Genomic DNA, 18,202 nt, shown 5'->3' on the forward strand with positions numbered 1-18,202 from the left:
GCAGATGGAGCAAATGTGCTCAACAAAGAATTCTATAACAAAGAAGCTGTAAATAAAATCCATTTCAGGAATCCAATATCCATCTGTGAATTGGCACAAGACCCAAGGCTAAATCACTGAATGTTTGATGCGTTTGGCAGGCATAGTTGTTAAATTAAGTTGAATGAAGTTACTCTTTTGTTTTGATCTTTTGACTGGAATTGGGCACAGAAGTCGACACTGAGTTCTGTATTGACATAGGTAATTGAAGATATTTTGGAAAGTTGGGTGTTGATGTGGGGTAAAAACAAAAGTGGGGAAAAATATCTCAGCAGGTCAATCAGTATCTATGGTAAGAGAAACAGTTAATGTTTCAGATTCAACACTCTTGATCAGAACTGACAAAGAGAAAATAAGTTTGTCTGAGCAGCAGAACAGATGGAGGAGGGCAGTAGATGAAATAAAAGGAATTTCTTTGATGTGGGTTGTCAGTTGTGAGATCCAGAGATATAAATTTAATTCTGAGTTTTGCTTGGCAATATTATTAAACATGAATTTTGTAATTTATTTTACCACTTGGCAATGAATACGAAATTGCAATATAACTTCATTGATGAATAGAATCATGCCCTGAACTTGTTCCTACTGGCAGTTTTCAAGCTCTTGTTGGCTTTCAACGTGAATTTAATATGCATCAGGCTATAAGGCTTCTGAATGCAAAGTGAGTGATCGTAGGTACATCACTATAACTAGAAATCTTATGAGTGCTTATTGATGCAGGAAGAAAAGAAATTGTGATTATCTCCTCAACAGACATATTCTGATGATTTTGATACAGTACCTCTGCTACAGGAATCTTACACAGATTAATTCATCATCCACAAACCAAATTCTTCTGGTAGGCTTATTGTTTTTGCCTGTTCTGCTCCAATGAACTTGTGTCTGCATACCTCAACTACATTTTGTCTTTTGCAGTTCAGTCCCTTCCTACCAACATCTGTGACACTTCACGTGCTCTCTATCACTTCAATCACCTTCAGTTCTCTAGTTCTGATAACCTTATTTTCACTACAGGTGCCCAGTCCCTACACACGTCCATTCTCCATCAGGAAGTCCTTAAAGGTCATGGTTTCTTTCTTGATAACAGATCTAAAAAGATTCCCTCTACCACCACCACCACCACCCTCATCTGGTTGAATTGGTCCTTAACCTCAACAAATTCTCTTTTAGCCCTTCCCACGTCCTCCAAATCCAAGGTGTGGCTACGGACCCCAGCTATACCTGCCTTCTGTTGGCTACATAGAACAGTGCATGTTCCAAGCCTATGCTGGTAACACTCCCCAGCTTTTTCTACGCTTCGTTGATGACTCCATCAGTGTTACTTCCTGCACCAATGTGGAGTTCCTCAACCTTGCCTCCAACTTCAATCCTGTCGCCAACTTTATTTGGACTATCTTTGACATCTCTCTCCATTTCCTAGATCTCACTTTCTCCATTTCTGGAGATGGACCATCTGCTATTATATTTTATAAACCTACTGATGCTCAGTTATCTTGACTATACTCTTCCCTCCGTCACTTGTAAAAATGTTATCTCCTTCTCTCAGATCTTCCATCTCCTTTCTCAGGATGAGACTTTCCATTCTACAGCATCTGAGATGTCCTCTCTTTTTTTCTAAGAATGGGGTTTTTCTTCCACCACTGTTGATACTGCCTTCTGCATCTCTTCCATTTCCCAAGCGTTGGCTCTCATCCCATTGTTATGCTGCCAGAAAAGGGATTGGGTTCTCCTTGTCTTAACCTACCACCTCATGAGACCTCATATCTACACATTATTCTCTATAGCTTCCACCATCTCTAATGGGATCTTACTGCTAAGCACAACTTTCTCTCTTGCCACCACTCCACCACCCCCCTCCCTGACCTTGCTGTACATAGAGATTACTCTCCATGTGATTCCCTTGTCCATGTCACTCACTGCTAATTCTGCAACTAGCCCACATTCCTTCATTAGTCAGCTCCGTCATGGACACCAGCCTCCGTAGTATCCAGGACATCTTCAAGGAGTGTTGGCTGAAGAAGGTGGCATTTATCATGAAGGACCATTTATCATGTCATGCACTCTTCTCAATGTTATCATCAGGTAGGAGGTACAGAAGCCTGAAGAGAGACACTCAATGATTCAGGATCAGTTTCTTCCCCTCTGCTGTCGGATTTCTGAATGGACATTGAATCTATGAACACGACCTCACTTTTTAAAAAATTATTGTTTTTGCACTATTTAGTTTTTTTTCTGTATTATTATACATTGCATTGTACTGCTGCTGCAGACCACAAATTTCACGATGTATGCTGGTGATATTAAACCTGATTCTGATTGGGATACTGATTCATTCCTTTAAACATATAAAAGAAGTGTACAACCCTGGGCTTAACAATCCATCTTCACATACTTTTAGCTTTTTGATCAATAAGCTTACAAAGGAACACTTCTGCTACCTGTTCTTAACTTGTTCCTTGAAATCCTGAGCCTTTAATTTATTTCTGCTGTATTCTAACTGGAATAAAATGACTTTTTTTTTGCATTTGAAGCACTGGAGATGTGATCCTTGGAGTTCTGATTATCTGTCAGTCTAAATGTTGCTTAAACTAGGGCAGCTAGCAGGTCTTACATTTTGCATGAGATATTGCATCATTGATGTAAAAAGATTTGTGAGAAGCAGATCGCTGAGGATCCCTTTGAGAAGAGTTGGCAATGTGGTAATTGTAACCAGGGAATGAACACTGAAGTAGAACATGTTCTGAATGGGCTTGTAGATCTTTACAGCTGCTTCAGACATTTTAGATAAATGTTAAGCATAGAATTTTGATATGATTCAGTCATTTGGTTGTAGATGAGATGTGCAGTTGCATTCAAGATTCCTGGGAAAGGGCAGGGGATTTGGTGCTGGGACTGTGGTTAATTATATGCTAATTGCAGAGCCGGCTCACTCCCAGTTAACTGAATAATACTTTTCTGTGCTGCATTGTTCGATGATTCAAGAGGCTATGTTGCAACTTTATAAAACTCTAGTTAGGCCACATCTGGAGTATTGCATACAGTTCCAGTCGCCCAACTATAGGAAGGATGTTGATGCTTTGGAGAGGGTGCAGAAGAGGTTTACCAAGATGCTGCCTAGTTTAGAAGGCTTGTGCTATCATGAGAGGGTGGATAAAGTTGAGCTGTTTTCTCTGGAGCAGCAGAAACTGTGGGGAGATCTGATGGAGGTTTATAAGATTGAGAGGCATAGAAACATAGAAAATCTACAGCACAATACAGGCCCTTCAGCCCACAAAGCTGGGCCGAACATGTCCTTACCTTAGAACTACCTAGACTTACCCATAGCTCTCTATTTTTCTAAGCTCCATGTATCCATCCAGGAGTCTGTTAAAAGACCCTATCGTATCCGCCTTCACCACCATCATCGGCAGCCCATTCCACGCACTCACCACTCTACGTTTAAAAAAAAAACAACTACCCCTGACATCTCCTCTGTACTTATTTCCAAGCACTTAAAACTATGCCCTCTTGTGCTAACTATTTCAGCCCTGGGAAAAAGCCTCTGACTATACTCACGATCAATGCCTTTCATTATCTTGTACACCTCTTATCAGGTTACCGCTCATCCTCCATCGCTCCAAGCAGAAAAGGTCGAGTTCACTTAACCTGTTCTCATAAGGCATGCTCCCCAATCCAGGCAACATCCTTGTAAATCTCCTCTGCACCCTTTCTATGGTTTCCACATCCTTCCTGTAGTGAGGCAACCAGAGCTGAGCACAGTACTCCAAGTTGAGTCTGACCAGGGCCCTATATAGCTGCAACATTACCTCTTGGCTCCTAAACTCAATCCCACGACTGATGAAGGCCAATGCACCGTACACCTTCTTAACCACAGAGTCAACCTGCGTAGCAGCTTTCAGTGTCTTATGGACTCGGACCCCACGATCCCTCTGATCCTCCACACTGCCAAGAGTCTTACCATTAATGCTATATTCTGCCATCGTATTTGACCGACCAAAATGAACCACTTCACACTTATCTGGGTTGAACTCCATCTGTCACTTCTCAGCCCAGTTTTGCATCCTATCAATGTCCCGCTGTAACCTCTGACAGCCCTCCACTCTATCCACAACACCACCAACCTTTGTGTCATCAGCAGATTTACTAACCCATCACTCCACTTCCTCATCCAGGTCATTTATAAAAATCACAAAGAGTAGGGTCCCAGAACAGATCCCTGAGGCACTCCACTGGTGACCGGCCTCCATGCAGAATAGACCAGTTTACAACCACTGTTTGCCTTCTGTGGGCAAACCAGTTCTGGGTCTACAAAGCAATGTCCCCTTGGATCCCATGCCTCCTTACTTTCTCAATAAGCCTTGCATGGGGTACCTTATCAAATGCCTTGCTAAAATCCATATACACTACATCTACGGCTCTACCCTCATCAATGTGTTTAGTCACATCCTCAAAATATTCAGTCAGGCTCATAAGACACAACCTGCCTTTGACAAAGCCATGCTGACTATTCCTAATCATATTATGCCTCTCCAAGTGTTCATAAATCCTGCCTCTCAGGATCTTCTCCATCAACTTACCAACCACTGAAGTAAGACTCACTGGTCTATAATTTCCTGGTCTTTCCCTACTTCCTTTCTTGAATAATGGAACAACATCCGCAACCCTCCAATCCTCCAGAACCTCTCCCGTACTCATTGATGATGCAAAGATCATCGCCAGAGGCTCAGCAATCTCCTCCCTTGCTTCCCACAGTAGCCTGGGGTACATCTCATCCGGTCCCGGTGACTTATCCAACTTAATGCTTTCCAAAAGCTCCAGCACATTCTATTCCTTAATATCTACATGCTCAAACTTTTCGGTCTGCTGCAAGTCGTCCTTACAATTGCCAAGGTCCTTTTCCGTAGTGAATACTGAAAGTATTCATTAAGTACCTCTGCCATCTCCTCCGGTTTCATACACAGTTTTCCACTGTCACACTTGATTAGTCCTCTTCTCTCACGCCTTGTCCTCTTGCTCTTCACATACTTGTAGAATGCCTTGGGGTTTTCCTTAATCCTGTCCACCGAGGCCTTCTCATGGCCCCTTCTGGCTCTCCTAATTTCATTCTTAAGCTCCTTCCTGCTAGCTTTATAATCTTCTAGATCTCCATTATTACCAAGATTTTTGAACCTTTCGTAAGCTCTTCTTTTCTTCTTGATTAGATTTACAACAGCCTTTGTACACCACAGTTCCTGTATCCTACCATCCTTTCCCTATCTCATTGGAATGTATCTACGCAGAACCCCACGCAAATATCCCCTGAACATTTGCCACATTTCTTCTGTATGTTTCCCTGAGAACATCTGTTTCCAATTTATGCTTCCAAGTTCCTGCCTGATTGCCTCATATTTCTCCTTACTCCAATTAAAAGTTTCCCTAATTTGTCTGTGCCTCTCCCTCTCCAATGCTATGGTAAAGGAGATAGAATTGTGATCACCATCTCCAAAATGCTGTCCCACTGAGAGACCTGACACCTGACCAGGTTCATTTCCCAATACCAGATCAAGTACCGCCTCTCCTCTTGTTCGCTTGTCTACATATTGTGTTAAGAATCCTGAACACACCTAACAAACTCCACCCCATCTAAACCCCTCACTCCAGGGAAATGCCAGTTGATATTTGGGAAAATAAAATCTCCCACCACAACAACCCTATTATTATTACTCCTTTCCAGAATCTGTCTCCCTATCTTCTCAATGTCCCTGTTACTTTTGGGTGGTCTATATAAAAAAAAACACCCAGTAGAGTTATTGACCCCTTCCTATTCCTAACTTCCACCCACAGAGACTCCATAGACAACCCCTCCATGCCTTCCTCCTTTTCTGCTGCCGTGACATTATCTCTGATCAACAGTGCCTTGCCCCCACCTCTTTTGCCTCCCTCCCTCTCCTTTCTGAAACATCTAAAGCTTGGCACTTGAAGTAGCCATTCCTGTCCCTGCACCATCCAAGTCTCTGTAATGGCCACAACATCACAGACCCAAGTGCTGATCCACGCTCTAAGCTCATCTGCTTTATTCATAATACTCTTCGCATTAAAATAGACCCATCTCAAACCATCGGTCTGGGTGCATTCCTTCTCTATCACCTGTCTATCCTCCCTTTCGCACTGCCTCCAAGCTTTCTCTATTTGTGAGCCGACCTCCCTTTCCTCCGTCACTTCAGTTCGGTTCCCGCCCCCCAGCAATTCTAGTTTAAACGCTCTCCAATAGCCTTTGCAAACCTCCCCGCCAGGATATTAGTCCCCCTCAGATTCAAGTGCAACCCGTCTTTTTTGTACAGGTCACACCTGCGCAAGAAGAGGTTCCAATGATCCAGAAATCTGAATCCTTGCCCCCTGTTCCAATCCCTCAGCCACACATTTATCCTCTGCCTCATTCTATTCCTATACAGGTTTCCCCCACTATCCGAACGTAGAGCGTTCCTATGAAATGGTTCGTAAGCCAGAATGTCGTAAAGTGAATAAGCAATTACCATTTATTAATATGAGAAAAATTCTTGAGCGTTCCCAGACCCAGAAAATAACCTACAAAATCATGCCAAATAACAGATAAAATCTAAAATAACAGTAACATATAGTAAAAGCAGGAATAATATGATAAATACACAGCCTATATAAAGTAGAAATACTGTTCTACAATCTTTGCCGCACTGTACTCCGTAGTGAAAATCTCATGCAGCGCTCTTGGCAGAAACACTCCATCCAGTAACTTTTAAGCTATGAAGCTGCCAAATCATACCAAATAACACATAAAAATACACAGCCTATATAAAGTAGAAATAATGTATGTACAATGTAGTTTGGGAAAACTCCAGTGAATTGCAGTTTTGTCACAGTTGAACACTTATATGAATAAGCACCTGACATAATCAGCAATCGCCTCTGATCTGGGCCGACATTTACGTGCCGGGCGGCACCTAATTAATTAGCTTGTTTATTTTGACTTTCTTCTTAAAGATGTGCTGGGTGTGTTGCGACTTCCGCTGCACCACTGCGTCCTTCGCAGCAATGTATTGGTCGGTGGCCCGGAGGTTAGGGACCACTGCTTAAACTATGAAGCTACCCTTGCCTCAGAAACCGATCAAACCACCCATGACTACCTTTAAATTCCACTTTCATCACCATCGGCCAGTGCTTTCTTTTTCAGCTTATTAAAAAGACTGACTAATTGCTCCTTAAGTATAAGAAAACTTAATGGAACACCATGCTTTGTACACCCATTAATCCACTCAAGCAATAGACTTTCTATTTTATCTATTATTGGATGCCGACTAAGACAGACCACTTTGCTACAAGCAGAACCAACAGTAACATCGGTAGCTTTCAAAATCTTTCTCTCTGCGTATAAATAGTGCGAATGGTGGACGCAGGCAAATTCAACGTGTGGACAATGTCCTTACTTCGTTCACCACAATAGAAACACTTAATTATGTCTAGTTTTACGCTAAGTGTAACACCCTTACATGCTCTTTTAGGCTTTTCCGATATCTTAGAACTCACCTTGCTAACGGATGCACAAAATAAATCCAGATAAAGCAGGTGTTTAAGCAATGCCGGCTAGAATGCAGTTTCGGGGAGGAGCTTGGCTGTTCGGGCGCGCGCTGCCTTTTTTTGTAACAGTGAGAACACCTTCTGTTAGCAAAAATAGGTAACTAATGGAGGTCTTTCGTAACAACGAGGTGTCGTAAAGCGAAAGTTTGGAAAATGGGGACCACCTGTACTCACTGTCACGTGGCACAGGCAGTAATCCTGAGATCACTACCTTTGCGGTCCTGTTTCTCAACTTCCTTCCTAACTCCCTGTAGTCTGTTTTCAGGACCACCTCCCTTTTCCTACCTATGCCATTGGTACCAATATGTACCACAACCTCTGGCTGTTCTCCTTCCCACTTCATGATATCACGGACGTGATCAGAAACATCCTGGACCCTGGCACCTGGCAGGAAAGCTACCATCCGTGTTTCTTTTCTCCGTCCACAGAATTGCCTGTCTGACCCCCTAACTATAGAGTCCCCTATCACTGCTGCCATCCTCTTCCTTTCCCTACCCTTCAGATTTAATGTCACCAACATATGTTATGGAATTTGTTAACTTTGCAACAGCAGTATAATGTAATACATGATAATATATTAAAAAAATCTGAATTGCACTTAAGTATATATGTGTATATCAAATAGTTAAGTGAGTAGTTCAAAAACAGAAATAGAAGCAATCGTGAGGTAGTAATCATAGGTTCAATGTCCATTCAGAAATCAGATGGCAGAGAAGGAAATGCTGTTTCTGAATCCTTGAGTGTGTGCTTTAGGCTTCTGTACCTTCTCTCAAATGGTAACAATGAGAAGAGGTTATGCCTTGGGTTGTGGGGGTCCTTAATGATGGACACTACCTTCTTGATGCATTGTTCCATAAAGATATCTTGGATACTTTGAAGGCTGATACCATGATGGAGCCGGAAAACTGTAGATATGGGAGTATCTGTTTCTCAGGGTAGAGATGTCTAATACTAGAGGGGATGCATTGAAGATGAGAGGAGGTAGGTTCATGGGGGATGTGAGGAGTAAGTTTTTTAAAGTGATGGATGTCGGAATGTGCTGCTTGGTGTAGTGGTAGATGCAAATACATTAGAGGCTTTTAAGAGACGTTTAGATAGGCACATGGATGTGAGGACGATAGAGGGATATGGAGGCTGTTAGGAGGATTTTTTTTTGTTGGGGTGTTTTTGATTTATTTTTTAGCTGGGTCAGCAAAACATTGTGGGGTGAAGGGCTGTACTGTTCTGTGTTCTGTGATTCCTTTGCATACATTTGCTGTTGCATAAATGCACAATGTCTTCATGCTATGACAAGGCTTTTGATTCTTGTTGTAGGTACACTGTGGAACCTGTCATCTTATGAACCCCTGAAAATTGTAATTATTAATCACGGCCTCCAGACTCTTACAAACGAGGTCATCATCCCACATTCAGGCTGGGAGAACGAACCCAACGAGGATTCCAAGCCACGTGATGCTGAATGGACAACAGTCTTCAAAAACACATCAGGATGTCTGAGGTGAATTTGCTGTTTTTTTTTGTGTTTCTAAGGGTTTTGTTTTGTTTTTGCTTCATGGCTCAGTTGGTAGCATTAGAGCTTCGGAAACAGTAGGTTGTTGCTTAATATCCTACACTATTGCAGGGTTTGAGCTCATTCTTCAGCTACCACTGTATTGGCTAAATTGCTATCTTTCAGTTGGACATCAAATTGAGATCCTGAATGACTAAGACATTTTGTGATGTGAGAGCACGTTTTTATTTATTGTGATACAGCGTGGTATCGGCCCTTCAAGCTGCACCGCAAAATAACCCACCAATTTAACGCTGTCCTTAACCGCAGGACCAATTAATCTACCAACCGGTACATCTTTAGACTGAGAGAAAACCAGAGCACTCAACAGAAATCCACACGGTCGCAGGGAGAATATACAATCTCCTTACAGACGGCATTGGGAATTGAATTGGGGGTTGCTGGTACTGTGAAGCGTTGTGCTGACCACTACGCTACCGTGCTACCCACGTTATACTACGTCTGCCGACACGGTTGGAGAAAGAATTCAAGGCTCTATAAATACCATGAAAAATGCTGCTATTTTCCCCCAACTTTTAAAATATGTTGACATAATTTTCTGATATTTTAGTTCAATGACTTTTGTTTTCTCCCAAGATGATTTGTAATGCCATATTTATGATAATAGAACAATGTATTTGTATCTTAACTTTATCAAAAAAACTTTTAAAGGTACTTTTCATGACACGAGACCAGCTTTTCCAACCTGTGGTCCATGGTCCCCTTGTTAATGGTCAGGGTCCACGGCATTAGAAAAAGGTTGTGAACCCCTGTCCTAGAGTTTATGCAGGAACTGTTCCAATTGTTCCATGTGAACCAAGCCAGTCCCTGGCTCATATTCTTATCTGTGTACCTGTCAATAGACAATAGGTGCAGGAGTAGGCCATTCAGCCCTTCGAGCCAGCACCACCATTCACTGTGATCATGGCTGATCATCCGCAATCAGTATCCAGTTCCTGCCTTATCCCCATAACCTTTGATTCCGCTATCTTTAAGAGCTCTATCCATCTCTTTCTTGAAAGCATCCTGAGACTTGGCCTCCACAGCCTTCTGGGGCAGAGCATTCCATATATCCACCACTCTCTGGGTGAAAAAGTTTTTCCTCAACTCCGTCCTAAATGGCCTACCCCTTATTCTTAAACTGTGGCCTCTGATTCTGGACTCACCCATCAGCAGGAATGTGCTTCCTGCCTCCAGCATGTCCAATCCCTTAATAATCTTATATGTTTCAATCAGATCCCCTCTCAGCCTTCTAAATTCCGGAGTATACAAGCCCAGTTGCTCCAATCTTTCAACTTATGACAGTCCTGCCATCCCGGGAATTAACCTTGTAAACCTACACTGCACTCCCTCAATAGCAAGAATGTCCTTCTACAAATTTGGAGACCAAAACTGCACCCAGTACTCCAGATGTGGTCTCACCAGGGCCCTGTACAGCTGTAGAAGGACCTCTCTGCTCTTATGCTCAATTCCCCTTGTTATGAAGGCCAGCATGCCATTAGCTTTCTTCACTGCCTGCTGTACTGATGTACAAGAACGCCTAGATCTCGTTGTACTTCCCTTTTTCCTAACTTGACTCCATTTAGATAATAATCTGCCTTCCTGTTCTTACCACCAAAGTGGATAACCTCACATTTATCCACATTAAACTGCATCTGCCCACTCACACAGCCTGTCCAAGTCACCCTGCATTCTCATAACATCCTCCTCACATTTCACACTGCCACCCAGCTTTGTGTCATCGGCAAATTTGCCAATGTTACTTTTAATTCCCTCATCTGAATCATTAATATATATTGTAAACAGCTGCGGTCCCAGCACTGAACCCTGTGGTACCCCATTGGTCACCGCCTGCCATTCCGAAAGGGACCCGTTAATCGCTACTCTGTTTTCTGTCAGCCAGCCAATTTTCAATCCATGTCAGTACTCTGCCCCCAATACCATGTGCCCTAATTTTGCCCACTAATCTCCTATGTGGGACTTTATCAAAGGCTTTCTGAAAGTCCAGGTACAGTACATCCACTGGCTCTCCCTTGTCTGTTTTCATAGTTACATCCTCAAAAAATTCCAGAAGATGGAATTTTCAATGGTTTTGAGAGATGTGAGCCAATTGTGGGCAAATAGAGCTATTTCAGAAAGGCATTGTGTTCATTGTGGATGAATTGGGCCAAAGAGGCAGTTTCAAAGACTCCAAGAGGATCAAAAGGTACGGAGAAAGTGCTGTCGGGATGTGATTCTGAAGTTGAGTCTAGCAGACAGGAAGATGTTAATTAAATTTGGAGATGCTGAAAAGACCTCACTTGGAGTAGTAATATCTCTGTGACTATAGGAACGGAGGATATTAATTTTGAGATTGGGTATCTGGGTGTCATTATCTCTGGGGGTTTAACCTGGACCCAACATATCGATGCAGCTACAAAGAAGACAAGACAGTGGCTATATTTCATTGGGAGTTTGAGGAGATTTGGTATGTCACCAAAAAGACTTGTAGCTTTCTACAGATGTACCGTGTATTCCAGCTGGCTACATCACTGTTGTAATGGGGGGAGGGGCGTGGAAACAGCACAGGATCGAACAAAGCTGCAGAGTTGTAATCTTAGTCAGTTCCATCATGGTCACTAGTTTCTGTAGTACCCAGGACATCTTCAAGGAGCGATGCTTCAAAAAGTTAGCATCCATCATTTAGAATCCCCATCATCCAGGTTATGCCTTGTTCTCATTGCTACCATCAGGGAGGAGGTACAGAAGCCTGAAGACATGCACTCAGTGATTCAAGAACAGCTTTTTCCCCTCTGTCAAGCGATTCCTGAATGGACATTGAACCTTGAACACTACTTTTTTAATTCTATCTTTGTACTACTTATTTAATTTAACTATTTAATATATATATTTGCTGTAATTCAATTTTTTCCCTATGATTATGTATAGCAATGTACTGCTGCCGCAATGACAACAATTTTCACGACGTATGCCAGTGATATTAAACCTGACTCTCGGTATAAGTCTCGGATGGATTTGAAACTGAGAAGTTAAGTTTTTGATATTTGAACAAGTAGGAATCAGAGGAAATTTGGAATGATGGTATCTTTTGTGATGGGGTCTGTAGACTTTTGGATGTGCAAGTTTATAGCGAGGCAGCTGGCTGCAGTTTAATTGCATGGTGTTGGAATTGTCCAGTTGAGTAAACAAGTAGCAGAAATGATGGGGATGGGGTGGGGGGCCAAGGGAAAGAGTCAGGTTAAAGAGAAATGGTGTTGATCTGTGGCCCAAATCTGACGGTGTTGCAAACAGCTTGAATCAGTTCCAGAATAATGCCAAGGTAACCGGTAGATTTTATGACTGTGTAAATAGTTCTTGTGACTGAGACTGAAGGTCTTCAGTGTGGTCTTGCTCACATTTAAGTGTGGGAAATTTCTGTTCATTTTTTAAATTATATTGAGGTACTACGCGGAATAGGCCCTTCCGGCTACCCAGCAATCCCCCAGTTTAATACTAGTCTTTTCACTGGACCATTTCCAATGACCAATTAACTTAACAACCGGTACGTCTTTGGACTGTGGGAGGAAATCGGAGAACCCGAAGGAAACATACAGGGTCACGGGAATTGAATCCAGGTCACCCTTACTGTAAAGTCTAGTGCTAACCTCTACACCACCATTCCGCCCAAGCTGGTTGTTGGACAGGAAGTCTGACAACGTAACAAACTGCTGGACGTTGGCAGCAGGCATATGAAAGTGAATGCTTATTACTTGACTCGTACCTTCAGTGATTAACAGTAGAATGAAATAAATTATCATGAAAGCTCAAGTACATGAGTCCTGAAGTTATGTATAGACATGAGAAGAGAAGCTCATGCAGGTGCTTTTCTGGCTAGTATTATCACAATGTAGTAGTGTGGAGGTGGGACGAAGTATACAAAAAGGTGAGAGGAGGTATAAGAGACTGTAACTCTGAAACAGATAAATGGGAAATGGAGATGAGCAGACTGTTTGGCTTCTTGAGCCTGGTCCTTTATTCAAGGTCATCCAGTTTGCGTGAAGTCCACTTTCCTGTCATAACCTCTTACTGATTTAAAAATCTGTCTCATTTTAAACTTATGTTGAAGTATTCAGTCTCCCAAGTTTTCTGGAGCAAAGAATTCCTAAAACTCTGAGCTATTTGAGAACCAATAGTCTCAACCCATCCTTGTTCTGCAACTGCCATTTGGTCCAAAATACACGCATGAGATGAAATGTCCTCCTAGATTTACTCTTAACCAGCTCCTTATCTCAATAAAGATGCCTATCACCCATTTAAACTCCAGTGAAATCATCGAGGCGTGAGAGGAAGGCGAGCGGGTGTTTAGTGTTGTCTACCAACCACTCGTTCACTGCTGCCAGAGAAAGGTGTCTGCACGTGATGCACTCTCTCTTCCTGCCGCGCGCTGCTCACTGCATTGGACTGGCCTCACTCCCTCTCGGTCAATGCTACCAGAGGATTGTGCTGGAGTCCTGGGTCTTTGGGAAGGTTTATTCAATGCTGTTTGTGAATCGAACTCTGCAGTTCACATTATGATGTATTTCCAGTTTCTTGTCGCTCCTTTTTTACCGTTGCTGTGTTGGATGATTTTGATCAGGGCAGCCTGCGGATAATGAACAGCACAGAGCTAGATTGAAATGAACTGAGCTGAACTGACTGTGCCTGGACTCTATTGATTTTGTGTTTTTATATTCTGTTTTTTTTCCCGCTCTTTTTTTTACATGAAGGGAGATGGGGTGATTTTCTTTGAACAGGTTCCATGGTGTTCTTTGCTTCGTGGCTGTCTGTGGAAAGATGAATCTCAGGGTTGCATACATACTTTTGATCATAAATGTGCTTTGAACCTTTGAAAACTGCACACCTTGCGTTAGATGTGGCATCACTTGTGTCCTGCACAGAGTAACACATTCTTACTTTTATGTCCAATCCCCTTGTAATAAAAGCCAAGTTGCTTTTGCCTTTCTGATTCCTTGTTGTAATTAAATTGCTTGCTTTCTCTATTTCATGAGAGGACCCCCCCCCCCAATTTTTTTTGTGTTCTAGTAGTTTGTAGTTGCTGTAGTTTGTCTTTATTTCCTGTTTCATAACTTGCCACATTACACAATATTTAGCCAACATTTTGCCTAATTACTTGGCCTTTCAATATCTTTGTATCCTCAGTAAAGCTTGATTTGCACCACCAGTTGGGTATCATCTACAAATTAGATTACACTCACTTCTAACTCATTAATATCTATTGTAAGATGTTGTGGTCCCAGCACTGATACCTGTGGCACCACACCAGTAGCAGGTTGTTTACCCGAAATTGATCTTTGTGTCAGTAGTCAGTGCTTCCTACTCATGAGCCAGTTCTCTGTCCATGCTCACATTTTATCTCCAATGCTGTTCAAGTTTAATTATCATTCAGCCAAATGAAACAATGTTACTCCAGGGTCAGGATGCAAAACACAGAACCAATATTCGTACACAGCACAGCATTCACATAGCACATATAAGACAACAGTAAAATGCAGTCCAAGTCCCTGAGTCCATAAATGTTGCAACAGTCTGCAGTCAAACAACATTCATCTTGTTTTCTGCTGAGCAAGCACTGGAGGGCAGCACTGATTCCAGCATGTGCACCCACACTACGCTGCCTCTGGCACTCCGGTGGAACGTACCGACTCTGACGCCTCCACTTGGGCAGCTGCAAACAAGCAATGCTGTGGCTTGAGACCTAGTCCTTGCTACTACCAAGGCCACACAGCTCCCTCACCCCACCATCAGCCCCACTGCTTGTTATTGGTTTAGGCAGATTGTGTTTGCCTATTATTGTGACTTAAATGATGATCAGACCACATTTTATGAGTAACTAATGCAGAAAATCAGGTAATTACATAGAGTTCACAAATATTTCATTGCAACAATATTTAATTCAAAACCATTTCCCCAACTTTATTTTCTGAGATGTCTTTGTTCAATGTGATCTCTCGTTTTTAAGTTCTTCATCGCATTTTTAAAAAATAATGTTTCTTGCTAGTTTCCCTTAGTTTATATTCTGACTTTTTTCTGCTCCTCTTTTGGTTTCTAAACTTATCAGGGAGTTAAACCACTCAATTTCTTTTGCTATCTTGTGAGCTTTCTACTTTAACTTCCTTGGTTAGCTATGGTTGGTTCATTCCTTGCAAAAACCTACAGCCTACAGCCGCCCTCCCACACCTTTCGAATTTTTCCTCCTCAGTATGATCTCGTTTTTTTGGGAATTATGAATTGTCCCATTAGACACCTCCCCACTGGTTTTGTATTGTCTTTCCAGCTGATTTATTTGGCCAGTCCAGTTCAGCAATGTCCTCATTCCTTTCACTTAATACAATTATTTTAGACCCAAGTTTCTCATGTCAGCTGAATGAGGGAGAAAAGTATCCTTCAGTCTGTGATTATTACTTCCTAGGGGATCGTTTACTCTGAGATCATTTATTAAACTTGTTGAGTATAAATCCAGCTCCAAAGTAGCACGATCCCTTGCTGGCTTTCTGAGGTATTATTCTGAGAACCTATGCTGGATACACTCTATGAATTCATTCTTGTGTCTACCATTTCAAATTTGATTGGCACCAAACTGCATGAAGATTAGAGATACCCATGGTTAATACATAGCCCATTATTTTTTGGTATCTACTCTTTCCAACACAGTGGCTACTATTTTGGGTACTCCTGCAGAACTGCTAATGTTCTCGTCTTTCCCTTGCTATTGTCTATCTCTATCTCAATGGATTCTACAACTAAATTGTCCTCTTAGCTGTACTTTTTATTTCTTATTAGTTGAGCTGCCACTACTAACCCCACTCCATCTTCCATCACAGATGCTGCTTGGCTTGAGAAGCTCCTCCAGCAAGTTGTTATTTTCACTGTTCCTTTCCTTTTGTTCTTCCTCAATTTTCAATATTCCTGATTGAATATTCTCCTTTAAGTTCCTCGTAATCTGTCTCTGCAATGGCCATCAGATCACATTAATTTAATTCTTTAATTTACTGTCGTGACACCCTGGTGTTTAAGGCAGCAATGAAGGTCCTCCATCTCTGGCGGTGTTCAGGGCTTCCTTCATCATGTCAGTTGCTTCCTCTCAGTTTTCACTACTGTCAGTCATGCAAGTCCCGGGTGGATATTCAGGAATACCGTCACACTCAGATGTAGAAGGGTTCTGCATTGCTGTTTCCATAACAGTTATGTCTTACCAGTCAGGGTTGTTAGCCCTGAGCTGAACCCATGAACCACTCTTAGTCTGGCCTCTACTCTTTGACCTGTTTGGCATGGGTGACCCTACCAAGAGCCCTAATTCCAGCCAGCATAGCTCTCCGGATCAATGAGGCACACATGCCTCCAAACACAATGAAAGGTTGTGGTCCTCTTGGAGGAATGGTAGGGGTCCATGACATACAAGAGATTGGGAACTCCTGCTCTAGATTCTATGTTCATTTTAGTAGTTCTTTTGTTTTTTTAAATTAACCCCATGTATTTGGTTTATTGTGTCTATAGAAAACTGTCTAACTGGTGATATGTAAGACTTAAATTCTGAGCTTTGATGGTGTACATAAGGGTGATCAGAATTTCCATCCATAAGTGCAGGTTAGTCGTGAATAAGGGATTCGGGAAATCTGTGCTGAGAATGGTATGAATGTAGACTTCTGACAATGTAGGTGGTTAAGCCAAATAACGCAGATGCAGGAATGTTGATACATCTCCAGTCCTTTGTGCCCCATCACCTTTGGTTGAGTGTTTCCTGAAGTAGATTGCCATTAAATTTCAATGTTCAAAGTAAATTTTACTATCAAAGTATATGTGTGTCACCGTATACAACCCTGAGATTCATTTTCCTGCTGACATACTCAGCAAATCTATAAAATGTAACTACAGTATAACAGGATCAATGAAAGATCAACTTGTATGCAGAAGATAACGAACTGTGCAATTGCAAATATAAATAAATAGCTATAAATAATGAGATAAAGAGTCTTCCAGCATCTGCAGAATTCCTGTTGTTTGCATTTAAAAGTGAGATCATTGGTTGTAAGAACACTTCAAGGGAATGCAGTTATCCCCAACTGTTCAAGATCCTGAAGGTTGAGGGGTAATAATTGTTCTTGAACCTGGTCGTCCTCCAAGAGCACCACAATCTTGTGATGGTGTAGAGACCTGTGTCCCTCAATGACCTGGTGAGCTATGCTGGCTAGAGTCAGGGCTTTCTGCTTTGGCTCTTGTTCGTGTCACCCATGCCGAACAGGTCAAAGGGTAGAGGTCAGACCAGTCCTCCAGGTTTGGGGCTAACAACCTTGACTGGTTAAAAAAAAATAGAGGAATAGCAGTGAAGAATCTTTCTACATCTGAATGGCCAAGGACAGAGAGATGGAGAAGTTTTGTTGCTGCCCTAAACCCAATAGGTATAACGGGCAGTAAATATGTGAAATTCGTGGTGTGAGTCCTGAGGCTCCTGTACCTTCTACCTTATGGCAGCAGCGAACAAAGAGCATGGCCTGGGTGGTGGGGGTCCCTGCCGAAGAATGCTGCTTTCCTGTAACAGTGTTTCATGTAGATGTGCTCAGTGGTAGGGAGGGCTTTACCCATGATGTACTGGGCTAAATCCACTGTCTTTTGTTGGATTGTCCTTTCAAAGGCATTGATGTTTCTGTACCAGGCTGTGATGCAGCCATTCGTCCATTGGATAGTGGGCTCTATGTATAATTTTTAAATTTTAATCCTGCATAATCCAATTCCTTTTAATGGAAGCAAAATGTTATATGCATGGGCACCTGTATCACCCCACGATCATAACTGACGTAGCCTGTTGTCATTCTTTGTTGAAGTTTTTTTCTTAAAAATATTTGGATCTCTCTTCAATCTTAAGTCATGGATGCAAACATAACGTGCAACCATTTTGTAAAGTGGCTTAATTTCCCTCTATATAAACAAAGGAACTCGGGGTTCCTTGTGCAGGATTCCCTAAAGGTTAATTTGCAGGTTGAGTCAGTA

The 18,202-nt window shown here is 42.1% G+C and overlaps 1 protein-coding gene across 5 annotated transcripts in view; it reads left to right on the top strand.

Annotated features, from left to right (window-relative positions):
• arvcfb (ARVCF delta catenin family member b) overlaps positions 1-18,202 on the top strand; it is a 508,908-nt gene that overhangs the window by 361,836 nt on the left and 128,870 nt on the right. For all 5 annotated transcript variants that reach the window (XM_063074131.1, XM_063074134.1, XM_063074130.1 and 2 more), the window contains one exon: positions 8,944-9,127. In XM_063074131.1, the coding sequence (XP_062930201.1) occupies positions 8,944-9,127 (184 nt within the window). The remainder of the gene's footprint in view (positions 1-8,943; positions 9,128-18,202) is intronic.

This window comes from Mobula hypostoma, chromosome 21 (genome assembly GCF_963921235.1).
Source record: "Mobula hypostoma chromosome 21, sMobHyp1.1, whole genome shotgun sequence".
Classification (NCBI taxonomy): domain Eukaryota; kingdom Metazoa; phylum Chordata; class Chondrichthyes; order Myliobatiformes; family Myliobatidae; genus Mobula; species Mobula hypostoma.